At 33.4% G+C, this 14,912-nt stretch overlaps 1 protein-coding gene across 2 annotated transcripts; it reads right to left on the bottom strand.

The window, feature by feature from the left end:
- Positions 1-117: 117 nt before the first annotated feature.
- LOC127085956 (probable ion channel SYM8) lies at positions 118-7,714 on the bottom strand. 2 transcript variants are annotated; one of them, NM_001426908.1, is made up of 12 exons: positions 7,079-7,714; positions 6,914-6,982; positions 5,628-6,257; positions 5,207-5,389; positions 5,041-5,100; positions 4,733-4,936; positions 4,324-4,572; positions 3,727-3,825; positions 1,957-2,151; positions 1,386-1,478; positions 993-1,259; positions 118-790 (listed from the first exon to the last, which is right to left on the bottom strand). In NM_001426908.1, the coding sequence occupies exons 1-12, from the start codon at positions 7,493-7,495 to the stop codon at positions 572-574; spliced, it is 2,685 nt and encodes an 894-aa protein (NP_001413837.1). In that variant the 5' UTR covers positions 7,496-7,714; the 3' UTR covers positions 118-571. The 2 variants fall into 2 exon arrangements, with proteins under 2 accessions (NP_001413837.1, XP_050882513.1); XM_051026556.1 differs by lacking the exon at positions 118-790 and having other exon boundaries at positions 1,047-1,259; positions 1,386-1,462; positions 7,079-7,691.
- Between the last annotated feature and the right edge of the window lie 7,198 nt (positions 7,715-14,912).

Genomic DNA, 14,912 nt, shown 5'->3' on the forward strand with positions numbered 1-14,912 from the left:
GAACCAAATTGATTAAATATTTTTGAAAAACTTAAAAAATAACATTTATTAAATAAATGCGGAAGTTAAGTTAAAATAAAATTAATTAAGCCTACTTTTTATAAAAATAGTTCTCAAGCTGCTACTGGCTTAATATAAAAAGAAACAAAAGTGAATTTTGATATATAGACCTCTTTGAATCAGTACAGCATCTTACTCACTCTCATTGAGTCCAAAGTTTCTAAAGATCTGTTATCCTCCGCAACTTGAACTTGTCCCTAGACCCTAGTCACCTACATCTATTTCTGAAAGATTATTTTACAAGTTACAGTTTTGTTACAGATACAACAATTCACATTAAATTACACAATAAACCATTATCATGAGGAATTTTCGAGCCGGTAAAACCATTGTTCCTTCTAATTTTAAGGAGTCTACAAATTCCCAACTGCTATCATCAGTTAACTAGCTGCCACCGTCAGTACATTTTGGCAAGTTAAATGTAGAGGGAAAGGAAGGGCCATCATATGCATGCATGATGAATCTGATGAAGACATAACCTAACTAACAAGAATAATACTATACTATTCTTTCATTCTCCTGAGGCAATAACAACGAAAACATCACCAAGTGACCATTTTCTTGTCATTGATTTTTCTGAAGGGTTGATAAGAGCACGTTCTTGGCTGGCCAAGCGATATCCTATAACGATTTCCTTTCTTGTACGACCCCTAATCATTATATCATAAAAACATAGCTCCTCTTGATCAAATAAATAGAACTCTGCAGGTTTAATACACATCTCGTTCCCCTGTCATACGTAGACCACAATTCCAACATTATATGTCATTTTGAAATTGGAATCTAACTAAAACCGTATAAAATAAACAAAAACCTCAAAAATCCTAAACTGGAAGCTTCAATTTCACATTTAGAGAATTGAAAGTTCCTAAGAAACTAAATGATTCAAATGGTTTATGACCAAAGCACAAATCAGTTCAATTGAAAGTTACCTCCTCTGCAAATAATTCCTCAAGAACACGGTTGATTTGCTTGTCTTCAGCCACCATAGCTAGTGCCATGCTAACCAGCTCATTAGATAATACATAATCACTTATTCTGGACACAGAAACTAGATTTCTAGTTCTAGAATCCAAAATTTCACTAATTATAATTGATTTATCTGAAGCTTGCTGCATTTCGCGGATCCATGAGTTGTGAGAGAACCCGGATAACCTCAAAGAAGTTGACTTTGTGTCTCTGTATGGTAGACGTCTCGACTATAAAAAACAGGCGGGGGATGGGGATGGTTTTCATATAAGTTCACGAAACAGAACGACGGTAGTATTGTATTTTCAAAAGCGGCAGTAGTATTATATGAACATCATAACCCTAATAATGGATACCTGTATATCACGAATGAGCAGAAGGGTAGCTAGGGATCTTGAGTCGGAATGAGCAACAGAGTCCTCCACTGACTCATCTGCAAGAATAAGGATCTGTCTTCTTAGAGTTAGTATACAGTTGAAGAATAGTTTCCATTACTTCGCTCAACCGTCCTGAATCTGGGGATATTCTATAACACTTTAATTCCTACTTCAACATGCACTCTTGCTCCTAATTATATGTTCACATAATTTTTGTTTTATCACATCCACAGGTTATGTGGAGGCAGTCATTCTAATCAGGTCATTTTTTAAAAGAAAGTAGGATATTCCTAATAATTGAAAATAATAATTGTAAATGAGATAGAAGGATTCGCAATCAATTTTCCAGAATCAATTACTATTATCATAAAATATGATCATCTATTTATGTCCAGCTAAGCTATACATTTTGGTTATTCACCATGACATCAAACTCTAAACATTCACATGGACATGGTGCATAAATGGAAATTGATCCCTTCCTCGGTGCACACTTATCACTAACGCATTTCAAGCTATAAATATGAAGAGAAAAAGATTTGAAACTTACAGAATCAAAAGTCTCCAATGGAAGACTCTCCAGGTGCCGCCTAATGACAGCATTTCCCTCCCTGTGGACAAGCTTTATGTTCTCTAGCCCAAAAACATCAAGTTCACCAGCAGCAAGTTTCCTCTCTCTTTGCTTTTCAGGAACCTCGTTGAACATCCAGAGTTCTGAACCAGGGGCCAAGAATGCTTCTAAAACCTGCAAAAACAAAAACGGTGAAAGATAATGTTAAGAGTCTCACATCGGACAATATATGGCGTGAACATATGTTTATAAGTGAGGGTAATCCTCACCCTACAAACCGGTTTTGTAGGGTTGAGTTATACTCAACCACACTTCTCAACATGGTATTAGAGTCTGGTCTAAGATCCGGTAGGCCACCTGCTATCAGGTTTCCGCTATCGGACCACCCACCATTTATTTCCACGCTCAAGATGTCCAATCTTGGGCATGAGGGGGTGTTTTAAGAGTCCCACATCGGACAATATATGGACTAAACATGTTTATAAGTGGGGGTAATCCTCACCCTACTAGCCGGTTTTGTAGGGTTGAGTTAGGCCCAACCATACTTCTCACCAGATAAGCTAAAAGATTATGAAGCTAAGATCGGAATTTGTTTCATATTGTAGATTGATCTATTAGTAATTACAGTCATGTGACTACTTACCATTACCACAGTATACTGTATACTATACATCATAGAGGATAATTTAAGACTTCGATCAAGTCTAAGAGTCATACACAGTGCAGTTTCTTACTGAATAACATCTTAATTTCCGTAGGATTGTCATTATTGATCCGATGCTTACATAAACTATTACAAGTCAAGACATTGAACCTTAATTAATTAAACTAGGGTGTTGAACCTTTTTGCATATCTCATACCAAAAGATATCCAATACAAAATGCTCAAGGCGCGGCAACTTGGACAAATATTACTTTTCTGGTCTGTAGGATGGTTATTTGGCTGAGGATTAAATCACCAAATGCAGGAGCTTTGAAACTGACTGGATTTACCATGTGGCCCAGGCAAAGACGCGCTTACCAGAAAAGAGTACCACGCCCAAAAGGTGTGTACTATGGAGACCCCTGATAGTCTTACAAAAGAAAAATACCAGTTCTGATTATTTTTGTTGAACCTAACATCAAGGGTGAATGGATGATAAGGCACTTTTGGAGAAAACTTGGAAAACCAATACACTAAAACTGATTGTTTTTTCCGTTTTGAAAAATGTATTGAATTGTCACAATATTCTTGACAATTTTTTAATTAAAAACTTCTCCCAAGAAAAATCTAAATAAACAAACCCTAACTGGAGGCTTGATTGAGGGATGATTGGGAGAGAATATCTGCTCATAATACTCCTCTAGCATCTAGTATTGAATTGAGGTTCTAAATCTAATATTTCCTTCCCACTCATTTAGTAGATTATATAAAAATATAATGTGATGCCTTTCAATAATTGAACATTTAATCACATATCTTATATCAAACATATTTGATCACATATCTTATATGCTTGGCATATGTTGCACCTAATTCTGTATTTTCAAATACAACCTTTGATAGTGTCAAAATTCAATCTTGTTTAGTAATTTCACAGTAATCAAGATCTTTTAAATGTAGCTTGATTCGACCTATTTTATGTTTCCTTAAACGGTAAATAAGTCCTCCTTACACATCAGTATGATAGTGCATAACAACAATGTAGCTTCTCTTAAAATATAAGGATATTTGCAGTAATATGGAATTAACAAAATTTAGGGGATTACCATGATCATATCATCAATGTCACGGCGCCAGCCACAAAATAATATTTTCTCTGGATATTTAGGGGGGTCACGTATCCTGGGAAAATAGCCCTTGCGTACCTATACAAATTATACAGTATTAAAACAAAATGTAATATGTAATTTTGGTTTCTGACTACGAAAATGTACTCCCTCCGTTTTTTTTATAAGTCGCTTTAAAGAAAAAATTTGTACCAAAATATAAGTTGTTTTGCAATACCAAAGAATCATTAATGTTATTTTTTCTATTATACCCATAAAGGTTTATTATCATCTCTTCTTTTTATTATTTAAATTTATCTTTCTCATGCAATTAATGAAGGACAATATTGTAAAATCCTTCATAATTTCTCTTTCCCATACAATGATTACTTTTCTTAATACGTGCGAAAAGTCTAAAACGACTTATAAAAAAAACGGAGGTAGTATTACCTAAGTCACCTATGATCATTAATTTAATGAATCCAAGAAAATGTGCAAGGTATACTACATTTTAATACCTAATTGGCATATTTTCCAAAAAGGCGGACATACTAAATGGACCCAATGCTGAAAAGCCAGCTAGAACATAAAGATTACCTCTGGGAGAGGGCCTGGAGCATAGGTGTCGTCATCCTCAGCTATGACAAGGACTTCATCACCATCTCTCAGAACATAATTATCATCTGGATTTATGACAATCTTCCCACCATCTGCAGAAACCTTAACCCCACAGGGTATTGCATCAGGAAATGAAATTAATATGTCTTTGAAAAGAAGACCATCCAATTCAGGCCATCTTTTTATGTAAAATTCAGCATTCTCAAATCCCAGAATGTCCTCCCATATCTGGCCAAGGGAAGAAAACAAATCAACAAACACAGAATGACACCAAGTTAAAGTAACTGGAAACCAAATGCACCAGTGATGTCATCAAGTCCATAACACTTTAGTCATTACAAATTCCAGCAATGCTTAATAGATGTGATTGAGTAATTTGAATAATGACCTGTGCAAGGCCAGGCTGCAGAGCACATTGAATCATCAAACGTCCAATTACATCATGTGCAACAACTGTTTCAATGAGTTCCCCACCAACAAGTTTCACTAGGGGTTCATTGTCAAGGTCACTCATCTCCACAACAACATGTCCCCTTAAGCCCTCCTTTACACCGGTTAAGCTAAGAACAACTCTTAAAGCACGTGCATCACTCTGGAGACATAAATTCACGGAAAAGATTGACTAAGAAAAAGTTCCAATGCAAGAGTTAATCGCCAACAAAACAACAATAACAACTAACAAGTAAGGTAAATGACCTGATCTGCATTTTCGTCCGAAGCTAAAACAATGATTGCACGTGCCTTTGAAACTGAAACCTACAAATACATAATAAAGAATAAAGAATGATCACAGAGAGAAACTATGCTAAGACTCGAGTTACCCTATTTTCCCTAAATGAAGAACAAAATACGATGGCAATACCTTCTTTAAGTCAGCCAGTATAAGTGGACTGCCACTTCTACATATTACAGACGTCCCCATGAAATCAAATTCTAGCTTGGCTATATCCATTTCCATTTCTTCCTTTTCCTTTTCAGCAAGCACCACAATAACACCACCACCGACACTCTTATTTGCTATTGCTAGCTGCTTCAAAAGTGAGCCCTGTGATAAAATATAATTTATCAACCTTCATTTGTCATATTTATCAAGAAAAGTAACTAATGCACTCAGATGCATAACACTCATACGGAGGGAAAAACTTCATAATGCATGTCTATGCAAGGAAGTCCAATTTTCCTAGGGGATCCATAACCATCAGATAAAATGAACTCCTAACATCAAATTCTAATTCTAATACAAAAACTCAAGTTTTTTCCAAGAAAACCAATTAAATGATTACCAATTTGTCACTCCACCCAAGGATGAGTACATGGTTTCTTTCGATCACTTCACTCTTCCCTTTTCTAAGTGAATCAACCTTCTCCGATATAGCATCCGAAACAAGCCCAAGCATCATGGCAAATATAAGCATGCCACCTGCGCTAATTGAGACAGAGACGATTCTCTGGCCCATTCCTTCCGTTTCAGCATGATTTCCTGCGTCGGCTACATAAGTCCATGAATGCCAAAGTGCTTCAGCCATGCTACCGCCAGTAACCGCATACAACGCTAAACCACCAAATGCTATAAGAAAGAGAGTTGCAAAAAGAAGTGCAAGCAGCTTTGCATAAGGATATATGGAGAAAAACACATCTACCATATAAGCAACTCTCTTCTTTAATGGTACATCCTCTTTATTACTATTTGTTCTCCTCGAGAAATTAATCATTTGAGGAAGATAATCAATATATTTGTACAATATAAAAGGTAAAACAAGTGTGAAAAGCACAATATACAAAGAAATTGTTCTACTATCTGCATTCAGAATGTAATAAGAAAAGGAACCATCATCAACAACATCTTTTTGTAAAGATGTTTTTCCATTCCCAGAACAAAAATCAATTTGACAACAAAGTTGAAGTTTCATATCCTGAAACCAGATAAATTGACTTCATAAATAAGTAAATAAATATCGGATCCAATCCAACACAAATAAGATATAATTCAAATTCCATTTGATAAAAAGTGGATGATGGCTGATAAGCTAGCTGATAGTGGATAATCTAGCTGATTGAATTTGTAGTGTCCGATAAAATTAACAGTTGAACTAGCTTATAAATTTGAAATGACATAAATAAAATATCTTTATTTTATTTTTTATTTTTTAAATCAAGATCACAAGGGTAAATTTGAGAGAAGATTTAATTGTTATAACCTTTAAGCTTTAAGCTACAACTTACTTAAATTAGCATATAAAAATAAGTTATAAGCTCGTAAGAAAGTGACAATAACCAAACAGTCTCGGCCGATGGCAGATAAGCTAGCCAATTGAATTTGTAGTATTTGTCAAAATTAATGGATGAAAATTTGAGATATCATAAATAGAATATGTTTATTTAATTTTTTTAATTAAGATTAAAGGGATAAAATTGAGAGGAAATTTAATCAGTTATAAGTTTTAAGCAATAAGCTACTAGAATTAGCTTATCAAAATAAGCCATAAGGTTGTAACCAAACGAGGTTTTTTATACTTATGAATAAGCTATAAGCTCAAAAACTGGCGTTCCCAAAGAGAGCATGCAATACCTTGAGTTTGGCAAGCTTGTATTGTAGAAAAGCTGAATAAGGCACAAAAATAACACATGTGATAACGAACTGCAAAAATAGTAAAAAATTAAAAATTAAAAATAAAAATGAATCATGTAATTGTATGAAATATGAATAGAAGGTAAAAGAGGGAAAGTAACTAACGAGATAGAAAATTGGAGAGGAGATAGAGTGTTGTTGTTGTTGTTGTTTGGTGATGGCGATGGGGAGAGAAGGTGGCGAAGAGGAAGAGGGAGAGGTTTTAGGTTCGGAGTGAGGTTTGGTTTGGAAGTCGGAGGCGGGAGGTTTTAGGTTCGGAGTGAGGTTGGAAGGTTTGGGAGGAGGTGGCGGTCTTCTTTTTCTGGAGGTGGAGCCAATGCCAAGAAAAGAAGGGTAGTTCCACTGTTGTTGTTCAAAATCGGTTTTGGTTGAAGATGAAGATGAATTTCCGATTCCATTGTCGGCGGCGGCGATAGAGACTCTGAGATTGAGAGAAGGTTGCTGTGCGAGTGTTTTTGTTCTCTTCAACGGTGGTTTGTTAGTATTCAGATTCGAATTTGGTTCTTCGTTGCTCTTCGCCATTCACGAGTTAGTGAGTTAGTTAGTGAACGAGTGAGCGAGTTCACACAGTTCAAAGATTGATTCTTTTTTGTTGATACCGATGGAGAGAGAGAGAGAGATCGATCTTGTTGAAATGAAAATGGAATTGTTTTGTGGGACTGAGAACTTTTGTGAATATTTTATTAAGTTTTTTCGTGTTGACATGGATCTCTTTCATATGCTGAGCTTTTTCTATGCTCTAGTACTTTTTTTTTTAATAAATCAACTTTCTTTCAATTTTGGTTTACTTTAACGGTTGTTTCTTCTTTCATATTAATTGTTATGATGTAATAATTACTATTATGTGTATTGTATGATGTGGATTTGCATCATCTATTCTCCGATTGTCTTTTAAATTACTATTTTATTATTATTTATTCTTTATTTTATGTTTTTTCTAGTTGTTCCTTCAAAAAAATTTTAGCTTTCATTTAACTAATTTTAAAAATCTATTTAACAAATTTAAAATTTCATTTCATTTTACTTTATTCAATATTGGTTTTAAGTGTTTAAGTGTTGATTTTGCAGGTCTCTCACCCTACTGCATCTTAAATTTTGGTCTTTCATCACTATCGTTTCTCAATTTATTATTGGTTCTTGAACAGAATAATGGTGTCGTGTGTGGGAATTGACTTCTGGTTCTTATAATTTTAGTTATTTCATGTTCGTTCTTTGATTTATTAGTTCGTATGCTCCTCAGGTCATCGAAACAATAGCACTTTAAACCAAATTTAAAGATACATCACATTTCAATTCAGTCAAACATCATCTCAATTTTGATTCCTCGAATTTCCAGTTCTCTAATTTCTACGACTTCAAGTGATGGTTGGATCAAGAATTACTTGATCCAACACAACGCACAAAGTTGGCGTTGCGCATGAGAATGTCGCTAATGATCTAGCAATAATTAATCAATCGCCTATATCTCCTTTGCAAGGCATCGTAAATAATGGAGCAAAAATTCCATTACATCTGAACCTAGTCCAGGCTCGACATATAGTCATATATGTTCAAGTTACTTCGATCAATCCCCATGTTCCACCTCCATGCAACTAGAAGCCTTGTCTAGCCTCCAAGTGCTGCAAACGAACCTCAGAGTGCAAGGTGCTAACTAACTGTTGAACAATGTGTACAATATCGCTCGATAGCAAAACTCGAACACACTCGAAGGAATGTTGCAACGCCTTGAAGAAAGCATCAACAACGCTCTGCCTCGTGAAACGTCGTCCAAGAGGTTGTATCAAGGAGAACCCATACTATCATCTCGGAGTCGTTCTAGAGGAATAAAAAGGAAGTTTCTCGATCAAAAGTTCAACATAGGAGCAGGAAGCATCAAACTCCTCCACAAGTCCATAAGGGGTCTGAGGTAGTCACACTCTTTCCCCGACTCAATCAGAGACTTAGTTGGAAAAGGTGTGGTTGAAGCATCCACTAGCATTAAGGATTTTGGAAAGTAAGATACTAAATTCATGGAGAAGCCACCTAAGGTGGGTTATATGATGGGAAGGAAGACCCCAACGAGCATGTGTATCTCGTCAATGACCGTTTGAATTATTTCAGTATTGATGATGCCTCTAAGTGCAAGTTATTTGCACTAACTCTGATTGCACCTGTTAGGTTGTGGTTCAATGACATGCTGGATGGGAGCATTACATTCTGAACGGATTTCTATAAGCAGTTCCCTGCGCTTCACTTCATGAAAGAGGCGACCATTGACCGAAGTCGCCCTGAGCGAGATCGTAAAGGGAAAGAAGGAAAGTTTGTGGTCTTACATAGACTAGTCCATGCAAGTTACAGTCGAAGTCGAAGGGGCGGAGAGGGCCTTTAGTATGGATCTTCGAGAATGGCCTCTTGAGGGACCATCCATTTAGGTCGAAGATAGGGAGGAAGAAAGTGAATACCATCTAACAGATGCTCACCATGGTTGAGTCATACATGATCTTAGAGGAGAAGTTGAGCATGCATTTTGATAATCCAGCGTGAGCCGAAACCCACTCAAGTCGCCGGGTAAGGAATGAGTCACATTGGCGCCGAGATGAATCCGACTGAGGTATGCATGGACGATATGACAAATACACGTCGTAATAGTCTCTCAAGAATGGTGAAAATGGTTTTGAATTAATGGTGAAAATGGTTTTGAAAAATGGTTTTGAATTGATTGTGAAAGTGGTTGAAAAACAATTGAAAAGCGTGAGTTGCAACACAAGGTCGCGAGTTCTATCGCAAGGGTGTGAATTCTAGTGTGATGACGCGAACTCTAACGCGATGGTGTAACTTACAACATAAACCATTTGAATCGCAATATTACACATAAGCACGCAACAAAATGACAAGATAAATGATGCACATACAATATAATCACAACAAGCACGCATTTATGACAATCGAATCGAAAAGTAATCAAACACATAGCATGCACATTTCAAATTATCATAACGCGAGGACGCGAATTGAGTTCACGTAACGCGAAGACGTGCAATGCAAAGCTACTAACGCGGAATTTAAATTCGATTTAAATGTAACGAAATTGAAACATTGTATGTCACCAAAAATTGAATAACAAGTTGCTAACGCGGAGCGCGGTAATTGCAAATGAATTAAAAGAAACATAATATATCATAAAGAAAGCAACATCCCACGACAAAACACAAAGTAGCGAAAGCAAACGCGAATTGATTATGTCAAACTACCAAAAGCACATATGAATCTGAATCAAACGCGACGACAACAAAATTAAAATGTCACACGTAAACAAAAGCAAACCAGTCAGTAAAACTACTAATGCAAAAATGCGCTCATCGCAATCAAAATGAAATATGTGTAACACAATATTGACAAACGAAATGAAACTAAATACGCGTGATATGCTCGAATCCGATTTTGGCACAACAGTAAATAACAAAATAGTGGCTCATGTATCGAATATTTACATTAATATGTCAAAAGAAAATCCATATGTGTTACGACATATAAATCATGCCGAACGTGTTGATCAATCCGGATCGATTTCAACGCAATAAAAAATAAAACATCGGTAGCAAAATCACATCAAAAAATATTTACAATATTACATCACAACAAAATATTTACAAGAACAAAATAAATCCAACAGAAATGCAACGAAAACAAAAGCAATCGAATCGAAATTTACATATACAATAAAAAAACAGATACACATCAACACAATAGAAATTCAAAAAACCAAATCATTATCGATTGAGTCGACAATGGTTGTTGCGTTTCTCTTGCATTACCGATGTGAGCATGAATGAGAGAGTTGTTGTGTTGAAGGAAAGTTGAGTTGTTCATGGTGGTGGATGGCTATGATGCACGGTTGAATGTGATGGTGCGCCAGAGTTTGTTTCATGGTGAAGCATATACGAACGATGGATGGCCGATGTTTTTGTCGGAACAGTGCCAAGGAGGGTCGTTGCTGCGTTTTGGTTTTTTATGGAGTATAAGAGTTGTGAGTGAAGAAGAAGATTGCTGGAGTGGTGTTATAAGGTTCCGACGGAATAGGAGGCCGGTGGGGTGAGTTGTTGGTACAGACGAAAGTTTTATGTGTGAGACACATAAGTGAATTTTGGTGTTTGAAAGGAGAAAGATCGGTATAAGGTGAATGAAGTGAGTTTATGGAATATTAGTGAAGGTTTTATATGGTGTGTGGCTGAGTTTTTATGAAGAAGAACAACAACAATCTCCTTAAGTCACGTTCTCTTTCGTTTTTAATATTTTGTAACCCTTTTTTGTTTGTTTTTTCATTTGCTGAATGAGAGAGATATTATGAAAAAATGGACGGAAGAGAGATGATGAATAATAGAGTGTTGGAACAAAATTGGTATGTTCCATATTGTAACATCCCGGAATTTTATCAGTGATATTTGTAATAATATTTAGATTACTTAAAATTTTAGGGATATATATTTTCTTTGAATATTTGTAAAATAACTAGAGAAAGTAAACTTAATTAAAATTAAGAAGTCCTTTGAATATTCCTAGCGGAAAGATTCATGTCCGCATTTCTAAAACGAGTTTAAAAGTCTCAATATTTGTTCAAATAAAAATAGTGTACCGTCATATTTTATTTATTACATAAAGTACTAATATTTTGAAAATCCATGTTTGCCCTCGTGCACGCTTCAAGAAACATATTCAATAATTCCTTTTTCCTTCCGTACCTAAAATCATAATCGTAAAGGGTCAATTTCCTTATCCATATTGAATCATACTCATCATAAGAAAATGTCATAAAATAATAACAAAACTTCACCAATTCAAAATATAATTATTAGTTTTGAAGATTGTTTATGTCATATGAAATGCAATGTGACCATAACAACTACATGAGACACAAATGACACAAATGATCCGGATAAATAAAACTCATTCCAATAGGAACTGCCACACAGGCTCCAGCCGAAAAGCATCATTCTTGCCACAAAGGCTACTGCCACAAAGACTTAACACAATGACACCTCTATACATATCATATATGATGCATGTCCATGTAATAAATAAAATCATTTTCGACAAATCACACATGTGACCACAAAGTACCATAACTTATCTTCTTGACATATATTCTTTACAGAGCAAAAGGAAAATATAATTTATTTCACAAAGATCAGTACCATGTCTAACCATGGCAATATATATAAAATAAAATGATTATATTAGTTATCTTATATTTGCTATGAAATAAATAGATCTTAGGTATTTTTTTATATACTTATTTATTTTGTTTCTTTCTAATGTCATCAATTTCCTTTTTATTTACAAAAATGATACTTTGACATAGTTAGATATTACTATATCATATTTTCCTAGTATATCAACCACCAACACGAAACAAAATAATAGAGAAAACACACATATTAAGATAAAAAGAGTACTTACATAGTGAAAGTTTAAAAGACACATACTAGCAATTTAGTGACTAAATAGTAACAATAATGATAGTAATATCGTAACACTAACAAAATAATTTATATCATAAAATTTACTATATCATTTGGTAAGAAGATTTGGTATTTGTGTTTTTATTATATTATGCTAAAAGTTATAACACTCTTACTATTAAACTGATTCATGCAAATAAAATATAATAATATAATAATAAAATAAAGTTAAATATAATAATTAATTTAAAAGACAATTAAGAATAAAATCTACAAGTATTAATGAAATTATAAAGTATTATTATTTTACTAGTTTTTCTTTATGAGATTAATTGTTATGCATTGTCAGTGTAAAAAGTTTTACACTGTCAATGCATCACAATCATCAGTCTGTATTACTTTTTAAATGTTTAAAATAAAAGTCAAATATTTTAAATAAATGAGTGGTTGTGATTAAGTGACAATGTAAAAAATCTTTACACTGTCAGTGTATATCAATTAAATCCTTTCTTTATTTGTTTATAAATGTATTATTATCATTATTATTTTAACTTGATAAAGTTTCTAATATCATCTCACAACACAATCTTATGTAGTATGAGTGTATAGGGAAAAAGTCATTACCTGGTGCGCTTTCTAACTTTGAACGATAAAGTGTTTAGTACTCCATTTTATTAAGAATTTCCACAACGGAGAAATGCGCAAGATAGAAGGTAGTTAAAAGAGAGTAATGATTTTATTTGTGTAATTTTTCTTTTCTTTTTGCATGTGATATATGAGATGAGTTTCTGAGTATTTATATGAATGAAAGTTGAATAAAAAGAGGAAAATGAGTGACTCCTAATAAAAAAAGCACTAGAGAAAACTAATTAATTATAAGTTTTATGAAAGTAGAATGTGTATAGTATCATTTCATTAAATTAATTCAATATTACTTTACTCTAACTATTCAATTCCTAGTAATCATAACACATCTATCTAAGAATTGATCATTCTCACTCATATGATATTTCACGTTACTTTTCTATATACATGTTATGTATCTTTTTGTTTACCCCACGCATAATTGTCAATTCATAATTTATATAATAATAGCATATGCACTACTTAATTCCTTCAAACTTAAATTAGGAAATGATAAGACACATATTCTTTTATTTTAGACCTATTGAATATATTAATTCAAACTTAATTTATGAAATGCTACTAACAACTAACACACCAATTCTCAAGTTTTAGATTATTTGTTTTCCCTTAAACTTGTGAATAACTTGATTATTTATTTATCATATTCACACCAAATTGACTAATTTAAATAAATTAATAAAACATGGGTTTTACTTATTCAATAAAAATAAAGATATGCAATTCTCACTAAATTAGCTATTCTAAGTGATTAAAATATGTGATTCTCACCAATTAATTAAACAAAATTATGTACTTCTCCTTAAATAAAATAAAGGGTGTTTCAATTTACTAAATTAATCATTTGTAAAATAATTATAATAATTATAATTTCAAGTAGAAATAAATCATTTTGAGAAAAAAATACATATTTTTAAATCAATTTATCATAATATAATAACTCATCAAATAATGTATTATGTTAGGAAAAAATATTGTATCACCACCACTCTGAATAAAATAATAAAATACATACAATTGATAGCTTTGAATTTAAATAAAAGTCAATGATCGTAGAATTCATATTTTTTATCTCATGAATAAATAAACACAACGTATACTAATTTAATAAAATTGATGGTTTAAAAATTTATTTAAATTTCTTACGCATAAAATACATCATCTAATAAATAACAATTCATAAAAGTTATTGAGACAAATATTTATAATTTAAATACCTTAAAATTTTGGGATGTTACACATATTCCTTAGGTTTTGATGATAACAAAGTATTTAAAGAATAATTGGGTATACTAATGTTTACTCAAGCGTGCAGGGTCATGGACTATAATTTCATGTAAAATCCAAGTATTTATTATGACTCTGAACATTCAAAGAGAAACATCAAGATCATATTTTGATGGATCAAAAGTTGAAGAACCGACTCTAAAGAAGTCATCTTTTGAAGAGGCCAACATGCAAAGATCAAATTCTGAATGAGTCAGCCTCTAAAGACCAGACTTTGGAGAAATCCATTTTTGGTGACCAGAACTTGAGTTAGTCAAAGCGCGAGGACCAAGGTGACATTAGTAGGTCAATGTTCATCTCTGAACATACTTTATCGCATGAAAACCTAAGCTTTATTTTCTTCATAAAGTTTGTTGGGATACAATTGTTAATTCCTTTGTAGCAAAGGTTTTCCAAACTAGGTTTCACCTAACCTGTCAGTTTGGTGAAACATTCCAACATATTTTTTGAAGCTTCTTAAAGGACTATATTATGTTTCATCTTCAATGACTCCTTTTCTTCTCTACTTAAGGAGATAAAAGACTTGAAGAAAAATGTTGAACAATGTTAATAAACATCAATTGGAAAAA

This window comes from Lathyrus oleraceus, chromosome 1, assembly GCF_024323335.1.
Source record: "Lathyrus oleraceus cultivar Zhongwan6 chromosome 1, CAAS_Psat_ZW6_1.0, whole genome shotgun sequence".
Taxonomy (NCBI): Eukaryota; Viridiplantae; Streptophyta; class Magnoliopsida; order Fabales; family Fabaceae; genus Lathyrus; species Lathyrus oleraceus.